The sequence below is a fragment of the Falco cherrug genome, chromosome 2 (genome assembly GCF_023634085.1).
Source record: "Falco cherrug isolate bFalChe1 chromosome 2, bFalChe1.pri, whole genome shotgun sequence".
In the NCBI taxonomy this organism is placed as follows: Eukaryota; Metazoa; Chordata; class Aves; order Falconiformes; family Falconidae; genus Falco; species Falco cherrug.
Genome location: NC_073698.1, coordinates 81,589,878 through 81,614,891, shown reverse-complemented (window position 1 = coordinate 81,614,891; position 25,014 = coordinate 81,589,878). Strand labels below are relative to the sequence as shown.

Below are 25,014 nucleotides of genomic sequence, written 5' to 3'. Positions count from 1 at the left end.
GAAAACAGCACAGGCCTTGCACGCTTCTGCCAGTATCTCTACACTGCACTACTGACACCATTAGGCCCAGAAAACATTTGAAGATCCATTTGGAGAACATCAGCGACATGTAAATGTTAACTGTACCACCGTTCATGAGCACATGATTTGGGGATGACAATTAAAACCAGAAGGGACAGAACCAGCAAGCAAGAGTATTGTGATTGAACATCCCTTACATAGCTTGGCCATTGACCTTATTCACCTAATTCCCAAAGGCAGTTACTAGCTTCAGTTACGCTTTAGAGAGCCTGGCAATCATAAAACAGGCCCCTCTCTGCGGGGAGAGAATTCAGCTGGCAGAGAAAAAGTCTGCCCAGCCATGAGGCTTCAGCCTCATCAGAGAAGTGACACAGTGATGTTACAGAAGGCCACTGCTGATCCATTTACAGCAAAATGGGTATGAGCAAGCAAGCTGTGCCACCACACACCTACAGGAGGCTCATCTCCTCATAAGCATCATAGGAGACCCAAGACCTAATGATTTTCAAAAACCTTGCTGAGAAAACCCTTGAGTTTCCCAACTGTAATGGGTAAATTAATGGGGCTGCAGAGAGAAAACTGCACCCTCAAGCTCCTGGGCAAGACCGGGAAGGCCGAGGAACCAAGGCTGCCCAGGTAACATTTAAGCCACCAGGAAGGCTGGGGGTAGGCTTGGCCTTGTGAAGAAGGGGCAGCAAGCAGAGCACGGAAGGGCCCCTGCCCCGCGACGCCCGAAGAAACGCTGAGCCTTACCGCCGCGAGACGCTCCGGCAGCCCAGCCTCGCTCCTTCGCGCCTCGCTCCGCACCGCCCCCCGCCCGGCCGCCGCGCCCAGCCCCGCCCACCCCCCAGGCCTCGCGAGAGCGCTCTCGCCCCGAGCCCCGCCCCCGCGCCACGTGACGGCCGCGGGGCTCGCGCCAGCGGGCGCCGCTCCACCTGTCAGTGGCTCCGGGGGGGGGGGGGGGAGGGGAGGGGGGCTCTCCCTGGGCGCGGCGCCCCGCTCCGCCCCCCCCCTCCCCCGCGGGCAGCACGCTCCGAGCCCCGCCACGCGCTCGTCCGTCGGCGAGGCGGCGGCCCCACGGCCGATGGCGCGCGCCCCCAGGAAAATCCCCGCCTGCCAAGAGTGGGCGGCGAAAGCCGCAGGCCGGACAGCGGCACCCCTGCTCCCCAGGGCGGGCGAGGCCAACCGCCGCGCCACGGGCCCTGCCCTCGCTCCGGCCACGCCACCCTGCTGCGGAGGGCGTTACCTGCCGCCCAACCGCCCCTCGGGCGGCAGCGCCTCCGCCTCCTCCTCCCGCCCGCGGCCCGACCGCACGGAGCCCCAGCCAGCGCCGTCCCTGGTCCCCGCGCGGGGAGGCCGCTATTTTCCGGGTATGCCAAGAGCGCCCCGCCCCGCGCCCAGGCCGGGGCAAGGCAGGGCGAGCGCGACTGCCCGCAGCCAGCGCGGCACGGCCCCTGCCCGCCAGGCGCTAAACTAAGCCTGCTTCCTCAGCGACCTCCGCTCCCCCAGCCTGGAGGCCCCGTTACGCAACTCCGCCCGTGAGCGCAGCCCTCCCTCCTCCCACCCCCAACGCCCGCCACTCCCGAAAACTCCCCCCTCCCCCGCCTTCCCGTCGTCCGGTTTTTAAAGGCGCACGCAAACCTGCTGGCGCTGGGAAATCGAAAAGCTGCTCTGACTGACGGCTCTCTGGCCTGTCACAAGCCGCGAGTCCCAGGAAACCCGCCCCCTCCCCTCGGACGCCGGCCAATGCGATGAGGCCTGCGAGGGAGGCGGGCGCCGTAGGCCAACCAAGCCGAAGCGCCGCGGTGGAAGAGCGCTATGACTGACGTAAGTCAACAAAGGTCACGTGCGGCGCTGCGGAGGCGGCGATTGGCTGCGTGGGCCCGGGCGGGCGGGCGGGGAGGGGGGGGGTCACGGTGGCGGCGTGGGGTTCGCTGTGTGACACAATTACAACAACTTTGGGCAGCTGCTGGGGAAGTTTGTACAGGCGGCAAACACACCCCGCGCGGCAGGGCGGGCGGGGCCCCTGTCACCCCGGCTCCCCGCACCCCTCGCCGCCGGGGCGAGCGGCGCCGCGGCGATGTAAACACCGCTCCGCCGCCATCCGCCGCAGCAGCCGCCGCCTCCTCCTCCTCCTCCTCCTCCCCCCCCCCCACCTCCCCCGAGTCTCCAGCGCTGGGGCTCCCTCCCCCCTCCCTCCTCCTCCGAGCAGCGGGGCTTCCCCCCGCCTCCCTCCCTCTCCCCTCCCTCCCTCCCTCCCTCCCTCCCCCTCCCTGCCGGCTGTTGTTGTTGTAATAAAAGTTGTGGTGTGTGTGTGTGTCGGGCACCCCGCCCCGCCCGGCGCTGGGGGGTGTTGGGGGCGCGCAGGGGGGGGGGGTTGCGATCGTGAGTTAATTACGCTGCGTTTCCATGAAATCGTGCGGAGTGTCGCTCGCCGCTGCCGCCGCCTCTGCTGCTCCTTTCGGTGATGAGGAAAAGAAAATGGCGGCGGGGAAAGCGAGCGGCCAGAGCGAGGAGGACTTCGCCAGCTTGACAGCCGAGGAGAGAGAAGCCCTATCCGGTCTCGACAGGTACCCGCTCCCCACTCCGCCCCGGCCGCCTCCGTGTCCCGGCTCGGCCCGCGCTCCCTCCGTGTCTCCCCCCTCCCCTGCCCGCGGCTCCCCGCTCGGGAGTGCGTGTGTGCCCGTGTGCGGGCTCCCGGGCGCCGCCGCCGCGCTCTGCCCTTGCCCGCCGGGAGCGAGCCTGCCTGCCTGCCCGTGCGGGGGGCTGACTCTCGCTAACGCCTGTGCCTCTCTCCCCTCCCTCCCGCCCGCTCCCCTTCTGCAGCCGACTCTTCGGATTTCTGAGGCTTCATGAAGATGGCGCCAGAACGAAGGCCTTGCTGTTAAAGGTAAGCGCGAGGGTGGATGTGGAGCGGGGCTGGGGGGGGGAAGGGGGGAGGGGAGGGAGCCGGCCCGGCCCAGCCGCCCCCTCCCTCCGGTCCCCCGGGTCCACACGGTGAGTGTGTGCGTGCGAGTGTACATCTGGGTGCGAGAGTGCGTGTGTGGTGGTGGGGGCGGGGGGGGCACCCGCGGCCGCACGTCCCCGCGGGCGGCAGGGCGCTCTGCCTCGCCCCCCGCCGCGGTCTCCCCACGCGTCGCTGCCGCCTTTGCCCCTTCCTCCCCTCCCCCAACTTCCCCGCCGCGCACTCGGCGCGGCTCTCCGCGCGGGAGGAAGCCGAGCGGGGCCGGGTGTGGGACGAAGGGAGCGCGGCCTTGCGGGTGTCCGTCCGGCTCCGGGACGGGAAAGTGCCTGCGCGCCGGGGCCGGAGCCCGGGGCCGGGAGCAAACGCCCAGCGGCGGGGCGGGGGAGGGGGCGCGGGGGCGGGAGGGAGGGGGAGGAGGAGGAGGAGGAGGAGGAGGAGGTGGCGGCGGCGCGGGGGGGGAAGGCGCGCGCGAGGCGCTGCTGACGTTGGCCTCTCCCCGGACCCTCCCTCGTGATTTTCGCCCCGCGCGGCGGGGGCCGGCGGCTGCGCGCGCCCTGCCCGGCGGCGGTTGCGTCCGGCGGCGCGGCGGGGGGCGAAGCGGGCCGGGGGCCGCAGGGAGCGGGGCCGGGCCGGGCGCGGCGCTGAGGGGCTCCCGGAGCCCGGCGCCGAGTGACTTGTTTACTCTCCGGGCCCAGCTGCCGCCAGCGTGCCAGGTCCTCGTCGAGCGCCGTGTCCCGCCCGCCGGGCCCCGCGCCGTCCCCGCCGCCGGGCGGCTTGTCAGGGAGCAGGACGGCCTGCAGGTTGCTGGAGCCTGCCCGGCCTTTTGAGAGAGATGTTTGTTTGTGTGAAAAGTTGTTGGCCCTGTCATTTAGTTAAGTAATGGCTGCTCCTGTCGGCCCAAGATGGCCGGACAGGGAGGAGAAAGAAGTGTGTGGGGGGGAGGTAAACACGAAACAAATACCGGGAACGAATATGCACGTCGGCTGGAGTGTGAAGCCCCCGGTGAACGTTGAGGGAAACTCTTCTGCGCATTGCAAGTTCTTTCTGGGTGCTTTCCTGCTGCAGGCAGGGCGTTTGCAGCGCCGGTGTCCTCCTTATCAACCTGTAGCACATTTCTGCTGCCCGCCCGTAAGCTATTGACAAAGGCTGTGCGGGCGCAGTGTCTGCCAGTTGTATTTAAAGACCGAATGCGAAGAAAGCGTTTACCTAACAGATTAAGTCGAACACTGTTTTTAAAAGACCACACGGTTGAAGCAGAGGACTGGGTTGTTCTGGTTCCTGCTTTCTGACTTGTTCCTGTCAGTAGCGTTGCATTTGACACTTTGTTCATCCTATTGTTGTGCCCGTGCTGTGTGCTGATACTTTCCCGTGGAGATTTTTTTTTTTTCTCATGCTGTTCCTGGTTGATCGGAAGACCTCACTCTAAAGCGTGTTGAATCTGGTAGCCTAGGCCCTTACTTGTGTTTAGATGTTTATTTCTGGCATGATTGGAGAAGCTCAATGTCAGGACGTGGGGGGAGGGGGCAGGGATGGAACGAAAAGCAAGTACACTTTTCTTTGTGCTTATGTTTTAAAAAAATGTCGTGGTTTCCTTTTGATTTTCGGAGTTATTTATAAAAATACTTCTTCCGATAAGTCAGAAAGGCAAGGGAGTGACATGTCAGATGAGTTAAATAATGTACGTTAACTGTTAGGGGACCAGAATTAATGTCTGCTCTGTGAATGCTGTTGAGGCCGTCAGAAATATTGGAGAGAGTCATGTATGGGATAGACCTTAAGGATGCCAGATAGAACATAAAAGCAACATATATAATTAGATTGCCGCATAACATGACTAGGTTAAGTTTTATTTTGCGTACTGTAAAATTAAGTAACGCAGACAGCAATTCAGCATATTAGGTGAGTTTTGAGTACTTTCCTGCATATAATGTATTTTCTTTTCTATGCTAGTCGAAAAGATTGTATTTTAGTATATGCAGTCTTGTTTGAGATGACTGAAGTTGTGGGGCATTTTGATAATTTTGAAGTGTATTTCTAGAAATACCGTGTGTTCTCCTACAGTGTCAATGTATGAATCCATGTACCAAGTACTAAAACCCCCCCCCCCCCACAAACCCCCAAACCCCACCAAATATATTGCTATTTTACCTCGTTTTTCTGACAATGTTTTGGACCTTTATGAATTGCAAGCTAACTCAGAAGCATGTTCTTCATAAAACTTGACTCTGAGAAAAGTAAATTGTTAAGGAAGTAGAATGATTAAAATGTTACTGTTCAGTGCAAAGATGTTTTGAGATGAATTTCTTGGCTTGAACCAGGTTTGATTTTGTTTGTGCTTTTTACTTTTCAGCGAATGCGTGTGTATTTCAATTACTGTTACCGATAAGGAAGGAGCTCTTATTTTAAGATATTTTTTACTTAATTCCTTTTTTCTGTGTGTGCACCTTCATACAATTTACATTGTATGAGAAGGTTTAGAGTCATCATTCTAGCAGATAGCTCTCAATTCCATGTAACAGTTATTTTTATTGTAGAAAGTGTGGCCATAGATATGTGCATTTAATTAATAGGTTTTACAGCGATAGTAACAAAATCTTCCCTTTTGTGCACGGAGCAACAACAGCTAACAAAGACCTTAGACTCCATAATTATGAAATCCTAACAGATTGATTTAAGAATCTACAAGCCAGCGCATTGTAGAGTAATATGAGAGATAGGTGCAAGTAAAGCAGGTAAGGAAAACCATTGAGTCATGTTTCCAAAGGAATCCTTCACAAAGGGAAAAATTTATCAGTACTCCCCTCAATGTGAGAATAGTCCACCTGCTACTGAACCTTTTAAAAAGGCAGGCTGTAGCAGCGTCTCTTCTGTGAGCGCCTGACAGTGTTCCCTGGTTACCTGTGGCGAAGGTGGTAGAAGTGTACACGTCTGAGGAGACTGTTGCAGGGGGAGGTGAGGTCCTGGGTTGCAAGTGTTGAGGGAACTGCTCTGTTACCTGCACAGGTACTTGTGCAGCAGCAAGATTCTGTTGTGGGTTTGAATTTGATGCCTCAGTACGAGGAGGTACTACTCTTGGTTTTCCTGGGGTTCACTCAGCAGGCAGGCAGTGCGTTGGCTGAAGTCACTTGCCAGGCCCACCAGGAGATTTCATGAAGCCTTTGCAGTGGGAACTTTGGTTTAATGAAGCCACACCCTGACAGAGTTTAGTAAGAACTCTGGGATCTCTTTCGGGGATGGAGGGAGCTTCATGTCTGGAGCTTTAAAATAGTTGTGGGGTTCATTCGTGCTCCAGGTTTGGATTGCAGTCTCCCTTTTTCCATAGTTTTGCTCTGTAGGATGGCATAGTGGTAGTCTCGTGAACTAAACTGAGTCCTGCTGCTGGGTGTAGCAAATCAAATGAGCAGATAAGACATCAGATCTATACAATTTTATGAATTATTGAAGATATAGATTAAAGGTCAGGAATATTGTATTGTTGCTCCATGTATTGAATATGTGATAAGCCAGAAGAAATCAGACTTTCCTGTAATGGTGTACATGCTGTTAGTATGTGTGACAGAAGAATAGAATTTTCTGTTGCCAAAAAATGTATATTTATTGTGCAGAAAAGGAGCTTGAAAATAATAGTTTGCAGCCAGTGTGATGTTGGGGGAGAGGGAAATTGAGAGTTCACCTTTTAAATGGGTTTAAATGCTGAAAATCCAGCGTAGCCAGTCTTGTACTGGAGAAAGTGCTCACTGTTATGCTTTTGTAGTTGACAAGAACATTAATGTGAAGGAGCAAAAGAACCCCCAAAACAAAAACTAAACCCCTGCTGTTATCTTGATGTCTCTCTCCCAGGAAGATGTTGTTAGCAGGAGGTGATGCTTAAGGACTGGGGGGGGTGTGTGAGGAGGGAGAGAGGGAGGCAGAGAACATCCATTGTATTGGAAGTGAATTGCAAAACATTTCCTTTTTTTTTTCTTCTATCTTTTTTTTTCTTATTTTTTATTTTTAACGGTACTTCCAATGTTTAGCCAAAGTTGACTTTCTTGCAGTGATAAGCCTTTGTTTCGTAAGCTATAATTATTTGTCTTATATACAGATTTAGGGTGATGTAGCTGGTCTAATGTATTGGGCATAAGATGCTTGTTAATTCCTATTCATTGAGTTTAATCAGTTTGTCATATCCTGTAGACAAAATTTGAAGCATGTTTCCATTTAAAAGTATTGATGTTGACATCAATTTAAAGAGATATGAAGTAGTTTCATGCAATATGCCAGTTTTTGGTCTCTGTGTAACCTTTTGTGGTTTTGCAGCCCTTTTGTTTTCCGTCTGATTTTAAAAATGGTATTTCCTTTGTGTAAAGGCCACATGTGTTGAAAAAATTAACAGTAATTATCTGTGCTTTTTATTAAGCATACAAAGTAAGTGCAGGCTGACAATATTCTTTCATCTTTCTTGTAAGTGTCGCTTGTTTAAAAATAGTTTTGGACAGTGTGAATTAGTATTTATTGACTTTTTCCCTTTAGTGTTGACATTAATGATAATTTTCTACTAATCTATAATTAAATATCCTGTTTTAATTATAACAGACTGCTTGAAAAATAATTATGCAGGAAAAAATTTAACAGATTAGGTGTAATAAAGTTGTTTGGGTTTTTTTTTTAATAACTTTGGAAATGCTTTTGGCTTAATTTATTTTCATCAAAACAAAGAAATACTGCTTTGAAAAGAATTATGGTGTTTGTCTTATATAATGGCAGTGCTGGGAATTGAGAAACTGGGAATTGGTACCATGAGACATTTGTAAAGTATTCCACAAAGTGCGCAGCCTCTAGTTTCTGTAAACTTTTATCTGAGCTGTTCCTTGATTATTCTTTTTTTTTTTTTTTAAAGTAAGTTCTGCATTTCTTATTCTTTCTTTGTTATCTGGCAGACTGTCTGCTACTATGGAACAATTTGAAGTTGGTTAAAATCTTGTAAATTGTGTTATGGGTGGAACTGGTTTTCCATCTCCTTTTGAAGGTGCCTGGAAGTGGAGAGATTTTAAGTAAAAATTAAGTCTGTTTATTGGATAACTTGGACTGACACGGATTTTTTTTTGAAGCTTGGTATTTGTCTGTATACAATTTGGGCTTTATGTTAATAGGGTAGGGTTTTTTAGGATCCAATTAAGGTGTAATGGATGACATATTCCATAGTTCATGGTTGTGTCAGGTTTATATTTTAAAATTACAATTACAGTCTATGTGATATTTATGTATCCTGGAACTTAAAGACTTCCGTTACAGGTTTGCAATATTTGCACATCATCTGGTGTTAAAAACAACTTTCTTTTTTCTTTTAATGGACATTATACTGTACTTTAAGTGTGAGATACTTGGCACGTTTTGATACTCTCAAAACTAGTGTTCAAGGCATAGTTCTTTCAAATGGTTCTTTTTATTGCTCAACAAATAGATTCTTAACTGTTTTGATTTACTTTAAGTTTAAAGTGTAGTATTGTTACTACTTGCTGAAGGAAAGGAGATTTATGAAGTTCCAAATGTTACAGTTGTCATTTTAATATGTCAGTGAGCAGGCAAGAATGGACCTTATCTCTGCAAACAACATGCTTTTGAAGAAGTGTAGTTAAAGATTGCAGGACAGCTAGCATATTTGTATTTGCATCTCAGTAAGCTTTATGTTTGCTATTGGGAGATTATTAATAGGGAATACAGTATAAGATTTCCCTTTGTTATAGTAGATTTTCATGTTTCTTATGGAAAAAATGTTACATATTGTAGCTTCCAAGTACTGGTCTACTGAGTCTGGAGGCTGAAGTGGTGGTTTCTTTTAAGTGATACATGTGCACAGACTTAAGTAATTCGTGTCCTACTGACTTCATAATTAAAGAGACAAGGTGGGCAGCAGTTCAGGATGGAGAAGAGAGAGAAATACTGTATTTTAGCAGCTGAGGAACAGAGGTTTTGATAAATTATTTAATTTTTGGAAGTGTAAAGAAAACCAGTGGCGAGGATGGGAAACAATTGTTTTTCTTGAATTCCGTTCCAGTAATTTAACCACTGAAATCCTGCCATTGACCTATTTGTGCATTATGATACTTGCAGACTCTAGCTGTCACGTTTTTATACAAGTAATCTCAGGTACTGCATGTGAAGAAGTAGTAGACCATCTAAAGCTTTTCTCTATACATAGTATTCAGGTGTGCTTTCTGCTTGTGAAGAGCATGGCGCTCTGCCTCTTGCCAGCCTTTTATAGCTGTTTGTTCACTGTAGTGGGTTGAGTGGACTTGATGATTACAGAGGTAAGACTATCTGCACATGCTGATACCATCTGAAATAAGTGTTGAAAGTATGATGTAAAAGCTATACCATATGTTTGTTACATCTTTTTAGAAAAGAGTAGTTGTTTCATACTTGGATAACTCTGTGTGTGTAGAACCATTTGTTTTTATTACGTTAGTAAGATGATACAAAATTAAGGAGAGTAATGGAAAATATTTACAGCTGTAAAGTGATTTTGTACTGATTACCATTTGTCACAAGACTTTCCAGTGCCAGAATTATATGGTGTAGCCCACTGTTCTTTATCCCGCTGAGAATTAGGCAAACTTCGGTTCTGTGGAGAAATGAAGCTTTAGTTTCCAGCCTTACAGATGCATGAGTTGAACTTCAGGTTGTTGTCTGGTTAGTGAACAAATATTGTTGTTCTTGGTCCTCAACTGATACTATTTTTGGGTAATGGGAGGGATTTTGCGGTATTTTAAACAGACTGAAAGGGAAGGAAATGTGTGTATTTGTAGTTTGAGGCTACTAAAATAGTTGTGTAAAAATTACTTACTGCTGTAAAGGGCTTAGATCAGATTCTGCAGAAATTAATTAAACAGATGGCCTGTCAATCTGAGGTGAATACATATCTGAACTAGGTGACAGGTTTTAGTATTGGTTCAGATAATTCCAGAAGATAAGCCATTATTGTGCTCACTCTGGATGCATATAGGTATGTGTATATGACTTACAGTCCTTTAGTTTCACACTTAAGTTGTACATGTAAGTACAAGATATATGTTACTTTTTGTTTTAACTTCCCTTCATGGTGAGGTTCTGCAGCTATAGTGTTTGAAGTGTAATGTTTGAGTCATGTGTCTTTACAATTAAAAATCGAAGTGGTGCTCATTAAACTCCAGGTGTCATTACAGAGACCAGTTGACTGTCTTTGCTACAAGTGTTAACAACGTTAATCTTGTTCACTAGCAGAATACTTCTTTGTAGTTAAAACCAGACAAAATTGAACTGTCGTCCTGTATGGAGCTCTGCAGAGGGCTGCCAGGGTTTGTATAGGTGTACCTGAGAGGATAATCTTACAGAAACACTTTTGTTATGTGGAAAGAGAAGAACTGTGATAGTCTTATCTGAGTTTTTTGGACCAGGGAAGTTATGTAAAGCAAGAGAAAATAATTAAATATTTTATTACATGTTTTTGATTTACAGATAGGCACGTTAAAGAAATACCCATAGTAGTTGTAATTCCTCTTGTGGAAAAGCTGTTTTCAAGATTGGCCTGTTTTGAGACTAGGCTATTCAAAGCTTGTTTTCCAGACTAGTTCTACTGATACTGTCAAAAGTGGTATGGACCATTTGGTAGTTTGACTGTGGACCTAATAAAGCTTGTTGAATGGTACATTTTTAAAATGAGCCTCTCAGCATTTTGCAGTGGATCAGATATTATTCTGGATACTGAATACTATTTGTTGTATCTAAAGAACGATAGGGAGGTATGCCTCATGTAAATAAAATACTGTGTTAGTGAACAAAAAGCACCTTAAGCATGTTTGGGAGTTGGAGAATATGCTTTCTTAGATACACTCACTTCAGGGTATGAGAGGATGCATGGATTACCATCAGAGCTATTTTGACAAAATAGCTTCCTTTATGGTTTGTGCATTTGCTACGTAGTGTTCACGGAAGAAGCTTGTTTAATTAAGATGTAGAATTAAGAACTCATTTATAGCTTTGTAAAGGGAGTGACTAAAAGTGTGTTATGAATTACAACCAGAACGCTATATGTCTGCATATGAATTTCCTTTGTGGTAGGTTGTTAAATTAATTGTTGTTTGTTAAAATGGCTTTAAGTCATTTCCTTTTCTCACAGTGGCATTTTGAGGATTATGATTCACTTCTCAATATAGATTGGTTATTAAAGTCTGAAGCAGATTGATTTGTCAGTGTGCTTTTCATTAAACGTCTGCTTGCATTTTGAAACTTTAAAAATTCTGAACAATTTCAGGATATCATTTTCAGCATTACTTAAAAGATCCAGTGCACTGGCTTTTAAAATAGAGCAAATAGGTCTCTTTTTTGTGGTAGTATTGTGTTACTTGCATTGCAGTTGCCATTTTAGCTTTTTATTTAAGCACTGTTTTCATTGTCTTTATCATTTGAAAACTTAGTTGCACAAGAATCTAGAGTAGAATGATAAATGGAAATTAAGACTTTAGTTTTATGTATTTTTCCTCTACATAACAGAATTCTAAGTACTCTGTTGCTTCTTACATGTGCCGGTGAAACAATTTTTTGGCCTGTGTGGTGAATCAGGCTGGAGAATTGATGCAGATCAAAAACGATCTAGTAAAAATGGAAAATTCATTAGTTTTAAATAACCATTACTGGAGGTTAGTACTAAGACAAAGGTTTTGGATATTAGAAGACCAAACTTCAGCTTGCTCAGAGCTCAGTTGGGAGGGTTTTGTGGGAAGCTCCCGTGGAGGATGAAGGAGCTAGTGAGTGCTGGGAGTTTTTCAAGAACACTCTCCTGGAAGCATAAAACCAGCTTATCTGTCCCCTTAAAAGGTAAGGAAGGTAGGTGGAGCAAGAGACTGCCTTGGCTTAACAGAGAGCTTCTGAGTCTGCTCAAAACAAAGAGAGAAGCATACCAGAGATGGAAAAGCAGATAAATACCTGTTGAGAACTAGAAGGACATTGCCAGGGTGTGCAGAGACGCAGTTAGAAAAGCAAAAGCTGAGCTCAAATTGAAATTGGCCAGAGATGTCAAAAACTACAAGAAAGGTTTATTTGGGTATGTAAACAGCAAGCAGAAACAGAAGGAAAATAATCAGTCTGCTGTTAAACAGGAGAGTTGAATTAGTCACCAACAACAGTGAAAAGGCAGAAGTTCTCACGACTTTCTTTACCTCTGTCTTTACCCCTGGCCTTAAGAACAAAAATCCAGGTTGATGCAAACACAGACCCACCATCAGTGAAGGAAGAGTTGATCTGTGAACTGTTACAGGAGCTTGACCCCTACAAATCGATGGGCCTTGACATCATCCACCTGAGGGTGTTGAAGAGAGCTGGCTGACATTGTTGAGAGCCTACTCACCATAATCTTTGAGAAATGGTCAAGATCAGGGAATGTCCCAGAAAGAAGGCTAATGGAACCCCTGTCTACAAGCAGGGCTTAAAGGAGGATTCAGGAAATTCTAGGCTCATCATTCTTCAGTCCCTGGGAGTGTTTTGGAATGAACACTCCTGGGGGCTATCGCAAGTCGAATGAGGCACATGATTAGGAAAAGCCTGCGTGGATTCAGCAAAGGCAAATTGTGCCTGGCAAATCTGATTACCTTCTACAACAAAGTAACTTGCTCAGATGATGTGGGGTGGGAGGTGGACATTGTCTGCCTGGATTTCTCCCAGACTTTTGGTGCGGTTTCCCACCCTCTTCCTAGAGAAACTTGATGTGTTAGACACGTGCTCTGTGTGGTGGATGGGGAATTGGCTGACAGGCCATACCTGGAGGCTGGTGGTAAATTAGCTCCTTTTCAGACTGGAAACCTGTCACAAGTGGGGTCCTGCAGGGGTCGATACTGGGCCCAACACTGTTTAGTATCTTCATAAGTGACCTGGGTGATGGGATCAGGTGTACCCTGATGGAAGCTTGCTGATGATACCAAAACACGTGGGAAAGTGGACACTTCAGAAGGGAGAGCCACTCTGCAGGAAGACCTAGATAGGCTGGAAGAGGGGGCTGACAAAGTTCAACAAAGACAAATGTAAGGTCTTGCACCTGGAAAAACTTAGTGTAGGCTGGATCTGTGTGGCTGAGGAGCAGCTTTGTGGAGAGGGACCAGAAGGACCTGGTGGACAGCAAGCTTAATATGAGCGAACTGCTGTGGCAAAGGCCAACAGGATGCAGGGTTGCATTAGCAAGTGCATCACCAGCAGAGATAAAGAAGTCATTACCCCAGTCTACTTGGTGCCGGTCAGGTCACACCTGGGATACTATGTTCTGTTTTGGTCCCCACTGTGCAAAAAAGATGTGTACAGGCTGGAGGCGGTCCAGAGAGGGGCAACAAAGATGAGCAAAGGAGTGGGAAGCCTGCCACATGAGGAAAGGCTGAGAGAATTGGTTTTGTGCAGCCTTGCGAATAGAAGGCTTAGGGGAGACTATCGCCATGTTCTGGCATTTAAAGGGTGGCTACAAAGATAATGGATATTCCTTTTTTACAAGGAGTCACGTGGAAAAGACAAGGGGTAATGGGTACAAGTTACTCCTGGGGAGATTCTGATTGGACATGAGGAAAAACTTTCACAATCGGAACAATTAGCCTTCGGAATAATCTCCCGAGGGAAGTGGTGGATTCCCCAAGGTCGGCCACTTTCAAGATTCAGCTGAACAGGGTGCTTAGCCACCTTGCTTGACCAAGCTTTTTCCAAGAAGGATTGCATCAGATGATCCTTGAGGTCCCTTCCAACCTGGTATTCTATGATTCCATGAAGAGAGTTCATTGTGCAGGATCAGCAAAGGCTGTACAGGTGCTTGAAGAGAGAGATTTGGGAGGCTAGGCTGGGTTCTGCGTAGTGTGATTCTGTTTCTGTAAGGAATATTTATAAAACTATTGCTGAAGCAGAAAGGTTTGCTCCCTCATTTTCTTGTGGGGGGTAGAATAGATGTTGACAGGATTATATTTCTTTTTTGGAGAGGAGGGATGGAATGAGTGCAGTGGCCTAGCTTCATTACCCCCTGAAGGAAGACCTAGTATTTTGTGAAGTTAGCCTGCCGCTAGGAGACTTGGGTTCAGATCTGAACATACTGTGCAGCAGCAGAGAATGCTAGAATATGTGCAAGTACTGTAGAAATACTTTTTTATGAAGCTGTTTTATGTCATTGTGGACATGGCTCTGAATGAATGAAGGATGCTGAGGGATCTAGGTTGCATACTTCATGAACTATGTTTGAACTCATGCCTGCTGAAAGTCAGGCCTCCATTTGATTTGGGGGAGAGGAGAAATGAAAGTCTCCTAGTAAGGTTTTTCAGAATACAGTGTTATAATAAAAGGAAGAGATTTTCAGTTAAAGGAAGTGGTGGAAAGGTTGAAAACAGATGATTAGGAGATTAGATGTGAAGAAGAGTGGGAAACCAAGGAATTAAGTGGGTGACATAGTGATGGAGACAAAATGGCCGAGGTCACGGCAGTGGAAATCGTAGTGTATGTGTTCTTTCCAGCAGCTACCTCAGTCTTGTTCTTGGATACCATCTGACTTACTGCTAACTTAGAGTCGCATTTCAGTTCTTGATGGTGCTGGTTCCTGCCTCCAAAGGTTTTCAAAATGAGGTAAACAGGAACAAAATTCAGGAGGGTTTGTGGAGGGTGTGAAAAAGCTTAGTAAGAGTTAAATGCTCTAAGTTCTGAATATAATGGTGCCTCTGCTGTCTCCCGTTTTTAAAATAAAAGTAAGGCATGGTAGTGGAAACTGCTCCTTCAACAGAAGCCTTGGCTGTATTATCTATGTCTATCTTTTACTGCTGCTTCCCTTTTCCCTACTTACCCTCTCCAAGGAGGGGAGGAGAAGAGTAAAGAAACCTACTACTTCTCTTTCTTCAAGGTGAAAGTGAAGGCCAAGAACTCATGTGTCTGTTCTCAAGTCGTATTTTGCTGCCTTTAGATTTGAAGGATAAAGCAAGCTGAGCAAGTATGGAAGATATAGGTGGATATGTTAAAAAGGCAAGAAATAGTTTGAAGTATGGAATTGAAAGCATGTGTAAAGGAGAATGATGCTGATCTAGGGAATGTAACAGTATAGTTTAATGCAACAAAGTATAGAAAGAGTGTAAGATAAAGTGGAAGGATAAGAAAAATGGAGAACATCCCTCGTGACATCATAAACCATGTCATAAGCAATCTCTGGTAGGAAAGAAAAAGTCAAATGATAGTGGGAAGAATAAGGAAGTATAAAAATTGAGTACATTGGTAAACTTTAAAGGAGCTTCTGGGCGTGTAACAAGTATAGTAACTGAAGGTAGATTATACGTACCATGGTTTTTAAAAAACTATGCATTCTTAGTCTTTGGTGTGGTGCACAGCAATGTATTGTTTTCTTAGTGTTTTTAGTCTCTCGGGTTTTAATGGTTGGAAGGGCAGAGCCTTTGAATTTGTGATTTCATTAACACTTGACCATTGTAAGTTTGCAAAGATGGGAGACTACAAAACTCATTGAAAGACTATCTGATGTCAGGTGTTATCTGTTAAAAAGATCAACAAATAAGGCTTAAGGGTCTTTTTTAGTTCTTAACCAGAGTTCTGGTGGTTGTTTTTTTTTAAAAAGAAGAAATGAGTGTTTATTTGTTCCTTAAATGAAAAGAAAGGGTGATTATAGCTCTTACTTTTTTTAATTTCTGAAAAAGAATCCCTAGTTATTATTCAGCTAATTTTGTATCAGAACAGTACATGCTCCTCTATTCCTTGCTTAAGAGGTGGGGAAATAAAAAAATTACTGTGCATGAAACCGAAACTCTTAAGCATTAGATGATGTGAGACAGATGCATGTCTGAGCCAGCTTCTGGCATCTTTATGAAAATCCTCAAATACACCTTTAGCATAGGAGCATATGTAATTTAATTAGCAAGTTAAGTTTTTGTAGTGGATGGCTTTCTTAACTGTAGTTATTATGTGGAGGAAATTAATAGTTGAAATGGCTTTAATGCCTCTTCTGGTTATTTATTTTTATATATATATATAGACATACATATGTAGCCCTGGGAAGGGTTTAGAGGTGTTTATGCTTATAGCAGAGTTCAGTTTTGTTGCTGAAGATGAGATTAAGCATGAGATTAAGGACCATCAGAGCCCATGTTAGCTAATGAGCAGAATAATATCTCATTTTCATCCTTAAAAGGGCTCTGTTAATTTACAAGTTCATGTGTTACAGAATTTATTAGTTCTGACAGTTTTCTGGGATTAGTTATACACTGTCCATCTTTGCTGTCTTGGTGGGATTTTTTTCTATGTGTAGTCTCAGTACAAGACATTTTAAAAAGGTTATTTGGTATAAGTAACTTGAAGAAACGTATTAACAGTTGAATGGAACCTGGAAAGGAGACTTATGTTAAAATAACCTGGAAAGCACAGCAAAAGCTGTATTGTAGTATGGAAATCTGTTGTAGAGTAGGCAGATGTATTTGGGACAGTTGGAAGAATTGTGGAAGGTTGTGTAAGGTTTCCTTAGATAATTACGTATGGTAGAGAGATGATTGTTGCGTAGGACTGTGATGCCTAATCTTGAAGATTGTCTTCAGTTAATCTGGGAATGTGGATGTGTTCCAAACTGTATGAGGAAAAAGCTGGAATTGGAATATTACAATCTATTTATTCCCTGCCAGTAAAAACATTTTCACCTTAAGTCGTATTTTTCTTTATTAGGTGATTTTTTTTTTTTCTGCCATGGTAGCTTGTTTTTTGCTTTTGAATGGTAGGATGTTTTTCTGTAATGCCAGTTGCAAACTTCGAGCTTGCTCTGAGAACAATGATGACTCCATTATATCCAGTGAGAAAGGAATCTTTTGTACTACTTACTTTTAATTGCTAATTAAGCTAAGTCCTTGGTAGTTTGAAAGAATGGAATAGTTTATGTCCTCCACTTCAGACCTGTGTTTGCTACTCAGTTGTGGAGAATGATGGAAGAGATGTTTTTTACTATGATTTCTAGATGAAAGTGACCTTCCTGGGAAAGTGAAAATGGGTAAGAGCATTCATTTTGCACAAGAAGCTCTCAGGGTTCAGGAAACTTGTGGCACCTGTGGAACTTAGGAGCAGTTTTGGATTTCTCTGCTGCTTGAGAAGGCCTAGCACCACTACTGGCCCTCCCAAGCTCTCTGTGGGTTTTGCCTGATTGCTTTGCTTCAGTTTCTGTATTTAGTGATTAAAGGTGTTTTAGATTGTCCAGACAAGCAGCAGGGATCTTCTGGAGAAAGCTTGTTGATATTCAGAGATTATTTAAATTTGTTCTTGATTTTTTGTTTGTTTATTTGTTTGTTTTTTAAGCAATGAGATTAGAGTGAAGCTTCCTTAGTAGTGCAGCACTGGTTCCAATGCTTATTTTAAAGATTCTTCACTACAGATAGGTAGGAATTTTCTAACACCAGGAAACTATGCCTCAAGAGGAGTGAGTAAGCAGAGTGCAGGTCTACCGACTGAAACAGGAAAATAAGTTCCAACTACAGGTCATTTCAGAACTTTTTCCTCAGGGCTTTCTCACTTCCACAATTAGAACCCCAAAATGGAACAAGCTGATTCAAAGCAATTCATTAACAATTAGCTTAAAATCTGTCAGGCTTCAGACAGCTGGAAAGGAGAAGGAACACATTTCTGTTCCAGTGACTTAATTGTCATGATTTTTCTGCAATATTTGAGAATTTTCCCAGATTTTTGTCATCATTGCTGAAATTAATTAACTGGTATGTTCTCAGAAGCAGATTTCCTGTTTCACTTAGCACCTTGTTTGCCAGTGATTCCCTTTTCTAAATAATAAAAAAACCCCACTGAAGAGTAGTAGTAATCAGTACCTGTATGTATTTGTACCTGGGTTTAAGAACCAGTGTACTGTCAAATTCAGATCTCTTTGTGTTTATGTTCACACTGTGTTCTCAGCTGGACAGTAGTCTCTGCTGCCTATAGCTGTGCTGGCATTTTCTCTACCGCAGCAATCCCTACACAGCATACGCTGGCTGAAGTTATTCTGTTATCATCATTGCACTGTTACGTGCAATGTCAGAATCAAAACCCATCAGAGCTCCCTACTGTTACCCTAGTTGGAAGGTTGAACCAAGGTGTATGGTATTTTCTTACCCTAGTGATGAGCAGACTGAATGTGGTAGAGCTGATTTTTGTAAAACAGCTATGCTGTCTGTAGCTGGGGCCTTCATGTGCTGTTGTGATACTGCTTGTATTAATTCCACGTTCAGTATCTTCTGTGTTTTCTAAATAATCGAAAATTCCAATCTGCCTTAAATTGCAAGTATTGGAATTTACAGCTCATGTCAATGTGATCTTGCTATTTGTTAACTGAATTGACCAGAGAAACTTGTAGTGTTGTACTGTACCATGGTTATACAGGATTAAACTCAAGTTAGGACAGAATATTCTCTAGATAAAAACTATTCTGAAGTGATGGCTTTTAAGGAAATAAACATTTTTTAGAGCCATGGCTTTTTGTCCTTAATAAAAGGTGTATCACAAGTTGCAACTGCTGTATCAGTTTACATTGTAATTGTAAGGTACTGGTTTTTTCCTTGGTTTTTGACTTGGTTTGGACAAAACATTGGACAATATACTTTGTGGATTAAATCTGCATTGTAAGAGGAATGACTAGTGTTACTTAGATGGCATGTAGAAGAACATTATTAGACAACAGATACATTCTTAAGATGATGCAACTTCTTTGTAACTTCATATTGCTTGTTAAATTGGTACTTCATTTAAGTAGAATGAATTCACACCTTGCTTGGAAATTAAAGAACAGGCACTAAATGAGCAGGGCAGGTATCATGATACTGCCTGTCCTTCCACAGTCAGATAAGGGAATTAAATTAAATTGCTACTTCTGAATAATTTTGGCTCTTAGTGTAAAGGTGAGTTGTAATTCGGTTTTCTTCCTTCACATATATCAGAATCTTGGCTTTTGATTTTCCCTTTGGTTGGACCTCTTGCTTTGCACATAGAACTTGAAGGAAGGTTCCCTTAGGTTTGGAGAAAGAATACCTCCTCTTGGGAGATGCTATTGCACAGCACTTGCTCAGGGAATGGAACTGTACTGAAATGTGAAGTTTCTACTGCCAAGTGGCATTTGCTGCAGAAGAGTGCCCATGAAGTGCCCATGCAGTTACTCTGTATGAAGCTGTAGATCTGTATAAATTGTCTTTTCTTTGGCTGGTTAGAGACACTTAAAGCACCATTGCTTGTGTAATGTTGGCCTCCTAACCTCTCTAGGAGGTTAACCAATAAATTTTTTTTACGTGTCCCTCCTGTTGTTTCCCCCATCCCTCCACCCCACCCCCTGCATTATATTTAGCTGTTTATCTTGAATGCTGCATGCACCTAGCCTCCTATCACGTTAAGTGTCATGATGTGTGAGGTGTTGGTCCTAAGTTCACATGTAGTGATATTAAAGGATGTGTGTGAGGGGGGCAAACACTCATTAATTTTAGAAAAATTAGTTTCAAAGTGTTTATTTTCAGTATTACTAGTTACATTCTCTACCTTTCCTTAAGTCTATTACTGTACTTTTCAACTAATACAGGAATAAGTGTGCAAAAATAACCTAATTAATTGTGGTAATAGCACTTTTTAATAAATACATACATTTTACAATGGTTCTCAATAGTTTTCTTTTGTATACTATCATGCAAGTATTTACTGTTCTATTTCTATGCATGTAGCCTGCATTATCTGTGGGGAAATATCTTTAATTTAGCGTCATCTACTTTTATGCAGGCAGTATGTAAAAGCCTTCAGTTTTTGACTGGTGTCGTGTCTGAGCTCTTAGAGGTGTGAGTTGTATTCTGTGTTCTTGGGGAATGAAATGGGGGGCCCTCATACCCTGTAAGCATGTATGTGAACCACCACAAAAGCTTTGTAGATAAGGTTACCCAGAGCCTTCTTCAGTGAGCTGAATGTAGCTGTGCTGTGAGACTTGACCATATGTAACAACTGTAGGCCTTGGAAGTAGTTTTACATATACTTTCTAGAATGAAAAATAAAAAAAAAAAGTGTGCGACTGGAATGGGAGTAGGGAAGAAAGGGAAGATGGCTAACAGTGGACTGTGAGTAGTGGTAAGATTTTTAACACAAGAAAGAGTAAGTAGCCAAATAGTGTTTCTGGAGGTACCTCAACAAGGTGTAGAGTGTACAGCCCAGGTATGCAGTAGGATTGGAGGTCACATGTAGCTTGGGCCACACAAATAAATCATGAAGTTACATGCTTACCCTCTTTCACATGTTTAAAACTACTATAACCAGTGGAAGGAGGATCTCCCAAGATTTTTGGAATTAGCCCACATTCAGGACATAAATGTCCTCATTAATTGTGCAGTTTAAATAGAGGCCTCTGAAATATGAAAGGTTTTGCTTCCATCAGGCTATATAGTAGGCGAAGGAAAAGACATCACAGGGTGGAGAAAGCTTGCAGTGCTAAACTTGAGTTAGGAAGTACACAGGGTGGAGAAAGCTTGCAGTGCTAAACTTGAGTTAGGAAGTACACCTTACAGTGGCATTGGTTTTTGGTCTTGAGGTACCACTAAACTGCAAACCTCCTGTTGTAGCAGAGCAGTATGCAATATTTGCCTCGCCTGCAAACTTGTGTGTCAGTCACAAACTGACCAGTTGCATCTGTTCTGTGAGGTTGTGGAGTAGGTGAGTGCCAGTGGTTTTAAATGAGTCCTGGAAATGAATGAAGTATAAGCCTAGTTTTTTTGGGGGGGTTGTGAATGCACAACCTATAAGTCCCTTCAAAATGTAAGTTTCCAGGAGGAGGGAGGGATATTTAAGAATCACACCATATCCTTTAGCTGGTGACAGCTTTGCAGTCTCACATGCAGTTGCCCAGGAATACAACTACTTGGATTGTTGTAGTAAGAGAAAGGATTATTTTGTCCTTCTCCTCCGCTGCAAATTCAATGTTAACACAAATCTTTGGTTTATGCAGTGAACTTTGTTCTGTGCTATCTTGTGTCCTTCTGGACTTCTAAGTCCTAGCAAGACTTCTAAAACGAAAACCAGGGAATGAAATCGTTGTGCATATGGACATAATTTTAACTTTGACTTCCATGAGTGACACTCCCTCTTTTCAGGTCTGTATAATGTGCATGTGCTTATTTGCCACTGTCTGTAACTGAAGAGCTGCCTGTGGCATTCCTGTGGCTCAGTTCTTAGGCTGCTTTCCTGGAAGACTCTGCTGTTTTGTAAAATTTTTTTTCCCCATACCCGATGATCTACAACAACTCTGAGATAATGCGTGTCATTCTTGTCTTTTGCAACTGCTGATGGTCACAGTGGCTTAGGTGTCCCCGACCCTTCCTCCTGCCTCCTCCTACAAGGCAGTGCTAAATAAATCAATGTGGTTTTCTTAAGGCATAGAAGCGTTCTTTCATTTGATCATGTTAGCAGTCAAGCTTATGCCATTTCTCAAGGGAAAGTCTTTCTGCATTGCATCACTACTAACATAACAATTCATACTTTTTTGCTTAATACTTTGACTGTAGAGTAAGCTACCCCTGATGCACATAGAGTGCTAACAGCTGCTTCCCAGTGACTGTTCTCAGATCTTTGTGGACAGAGGTGTGATTACATGTATTTCCTGTTTTCAGGACATGATTTAGTTCCTCTAAGCCTTCTGGAAGGCATCACACAAAATTCCACTTGCTAACAAACTGTTAAAGTTTATTGACAAAGGTCTTTTCACTTCATGTTTTTATACTTAGCATGTCACTCTGAAAACCTGTTTCACCAACCTAAAGCTACAGTCTCTATTTAAAAGGTATATTACATTTTCAGGTAAACTGTACAAAAATAGTAATACTGATATCACTCTCTAGCTTTCATTATAGTAATACAGCTGTAAATGTAGACAATGATAGCTTTTTGACAGTGAAGGAAATCAGTAGCATTAGAACATCAATACTGAAAATAGCATTTCTCAAATTTTAAAATACCATGCCAGATTTAGACTTAGGTTGATGAAAATGGGTAATAAGTGAGTTATTTAATTCTTGAGTCCTGAACAAAAATGACAGCAGAGTCCAACTGTAATGCTGCATTTTGCTGGATCTATTTCTTCTTTTGTCATTTGCTTCTGATCTTGCTGGTACCATTTCTATCTTGGAGAGAAAGATTGGCATTCATCAGCTTTAAGAGAACTAAGAACATTCCAAAATAGTAGGTGGCAGTGGTTGTTTGTATGTATTTTGGAAAAAAGAGTAAGTCTGAGTTAGAAGCCTACCAACTAGATAAATGGTGCAGCAGAAAGCTAATTCCACATTCCTACCCATTTGAATGGGGGATGACGACACATACACACACAACTACCTGTTTTGGAAAAAAACCGCTGTGAAATATTATTTGGAACATACAGCTTTTAGAGAGCTTTTAGACAGTAGCTTAGCATTATAAAACTTTTTAAAATACTCTTTGTAATGTAACTGCTATGATTCCTGAACACCTGTTTTTCTTGTAGCATATTGATAGCTCTTGAGGTAAAAGAGCTGTTTGTTCTTTTGGCACTATGCTGCAGGTAGCAATGCTGGTTAAGCATGAGACATGGAACGTTATTTAAAAAGTGACACCCAGTCTGATTTCTGTTGGTGTTTGAGAGGTGGTGGTGGGGTGCTTTTTGTTTGTTTATTCCCTCTTTAAATGGTTTGTCAACATGTTATTCATAACCTTTTTTTTTTTTTTTTTTTTTGCTTCAAAACCATTTTAGTTGTCTATGTAACACTTGGAAGCTTATCAGAGAACATATAATGCTGCTGACTCTTTGTGAATATTCTTACTCTCTTCTTTTCTGGGTAGTTGCTAAATTAAAACTTTTCAAATTTAGGAGAAAACTATTTCACAAGTGAGTTTTGAAAAGCAGTGACTTTTGTGTAAAGGAAAGCTAGTTGTATGAGGATAGAAATTGTCAGTTGTTATGTTAGGTGATACTGACGTATCTGCAGTGTTAGTACTTGCCTTGTTAGAGAATTCGTGAAATTAAAGCCAAAATACAATCTGAAAGACCACAGTAGGTACGTTTGGTTCTTAGTAACTTAAATATGTCTGCTAAAAATTGCATTCCTTCATGAATTAAAATTAAACATTGAGATTCACTAGAGAGAATCCAAGCACTGAATCCCACATGTATTTATGTTGTTGAAACGGGCCAGATACCAAATACTGCCTGTGGGTTTTGGGTCTGTACTTAGACTCTCAACTTGCAGACAATGTGTTTGCCTCCTGTCTGGACAGTAGGGATGCAGTAGTTCAAAATCTTAAGAAGTTGCTTATATCTTTTACCCAAACTTTCCCAAATGCTTTTATTCAGAAGGGCCTCAAGAGCATAAACCCTTTGTTTAACAATATAGCTCTTTATAGTAAGTAATTGGTATTGGTCTGTTGCACTCAGATAGAAATTGCTTACAGAAATCTTGTGCAGTCTTTTAAAGAGAACACAAAACAATATATAGGTTTACATGAGAGTTTCCAGCTGTTTTTGAAGCCTGTCCCTTCATGTTGCAGGTGGTTGTGTCATAGATGTAGATATATACATGTAATGTCATGACATTTATGAAAATCGCCATCTTAAAAGTGATAGAGCACTTTAAAAGTGCCCTTTTGCCTCTACTGTTTCCATTACTGTGCAAGATCCTAATTTTCTGATTCTTCAAATCCTTTTTTATTTTTCAGTCTAAATTTATACACATCTGTTTTTCTGTCAACACTGTTAGGCTGAAATAGCTCTTTCCCTGGTGGTTGTCCTGTCAGTACTTGTAGCAAATAGTTATACTAGCTTTTGATTTGCTAAGTGAAATAATTTGTGCTGTTTGACTTCCTTTTGCAAGAGAAACTCCTTTTTCCTCTTATCCCTGCTGTTCTCTTCTAAATATATTTGCTAATCTTTTCTGAACACAGAGAAATTGTATAGTATGCTGTAGATCAAATCTGCTGAGACGGTATTAATATTTCTGCTTTTAGAACAGGTTGTTCCCTGTCTCTTCTACTGCTGGAGCTTGGGAGCATCAACTCAGTCTAGCAGGAAGCAAATTCAGAAGAAACGGACGATGGTTCCTTGCAGTTAATCTGTGGAACTGCTCGCTGCTGAATGTTTTAATATTAAATTAGTGGACATGGTTTTAAAAAGTTGTGGGGCAGATTAATGGAAGAAAAATGCATTAAGAGCTGTTAGAAACAGCAGCACCACCTGTGCCCGGGAAGTTCCTGAATTTAAAGTACAGCAGCCTGGGGAAGTTTGCCGGGGGGGGGGTGGGGGTGGGTGGGGGGGGGGTGGGGTGGGTGGGGGGGGTGGGGGGGGGGCAGGGAGAAAGATAATATGCTAACCTTTTTCTTTTGCTTCTTTTTCAAGAATGTGAATTCATGTAAAAGCTGTGCTAATCTTTTATTACTGCTGTTTTAGTACATCTGCTGTTGAAGTAAATATGAAGACAGGATGCTGCACTAGACTGTTGGTCTGACTTATGGTCATCTTATTTTCTTTCTGTTGGAAAATTATCCTCTGTTGAACTCTGGAATTGTGTATACTTTTTTTTTCATCTGCCTTATGTTGGCAGCATACACTCATCTTGGTTTGTTGCCTCATAATCCAGTAATTAATGTGCTTGAGGTTTTCTTGAGTAGTTTTAATAAGCCTGTTGCAGAGTTCAGGATCTTACATGGTTGTGTAATATTTCACTGCTACATGCCTCCTTTGAAAAACCTATCTGTGGCATGCTGGTGGGTGTGTTTTCAAGTAGTAATGTTCTCACCTCATTTATAGTTGACAGACCTAAAATAATACTGTAAATTCAGTCCAAAGGCCAATATCGTATCACTGCAAATTACAGAGATAATGATAGGCTACCACCAATAAGTGTACTTAATGTTACAGCAGTTCACCTTTTATGTTGAATTTTGTGCTGTTTGGACACTATTAAACACCTGTGAAAATGGATTTTAGGTAGAGCTTGGTCTGGTTTCCTGCATTTTTTGCAGGAAAAATGAAGGCACGTTGAACTGTATGT

At 43.4% G+C, this 25,014-nt stretch overlaps 1 protein-coding gene and 1 long non-coding RNA gene across 22 annotated transcripts in view; one reads left to right on the top strand and one right to left on the bottom strand.

Annotated features, from left to right (window-relative positions):
• LOC106631148 (uncharacterized) overlaps positions 1 to 2,137 on the bottom strand; it is a 32,780-nt gene extending 30,643 nt beyond the window's left edge. Inside the window, exon 1 of the long non-coding RNA XR_008730845.1 lies at positions 1,663 to 2,137. This is a non-coding gene — a long non-coding RNA (uncharacterized LOC106631148). The remainder of the gene's footprint in view (positions 1 to 1,662) is intronic.
• Positions 2,138 to 2,276: 139 nt separating this feature from the next.
• The window catches only part of KDM6A (lysine demethylase 6A), a 162,783-nt gene continuing 140,045 nt past the window's right edge, over positions 2,277 to 25,014 (top strand). For 5 of the 21 annotated variants that reach the window (XR_008730840.1, XR_008730839.1, XM_055701740.1 and 2 more), the window contains exons 1-2: positions 2,335 to 2,591; positions 2,848 to 2,911. Coding sequence is in view for 19 of the 21 variants with exons in the window: in XM_055701740.1 (XP_055557715.1) it covers positions 2,431 to 2,591; positions 2,848 to 2,911 (225 nt within the window). In the remaining 2 variants the exon portion in view is untranslated. Of the gene's footprint in view, positions 2,592 to 2,847; positions 2,912 to 25,014 lie in introns of all 21 variants that reach the window. The other 16 variants (XM_055701754.1, XM_055701750.1, XM_055701746.1 and 13 more) reach the window with 9 other exon arrangements.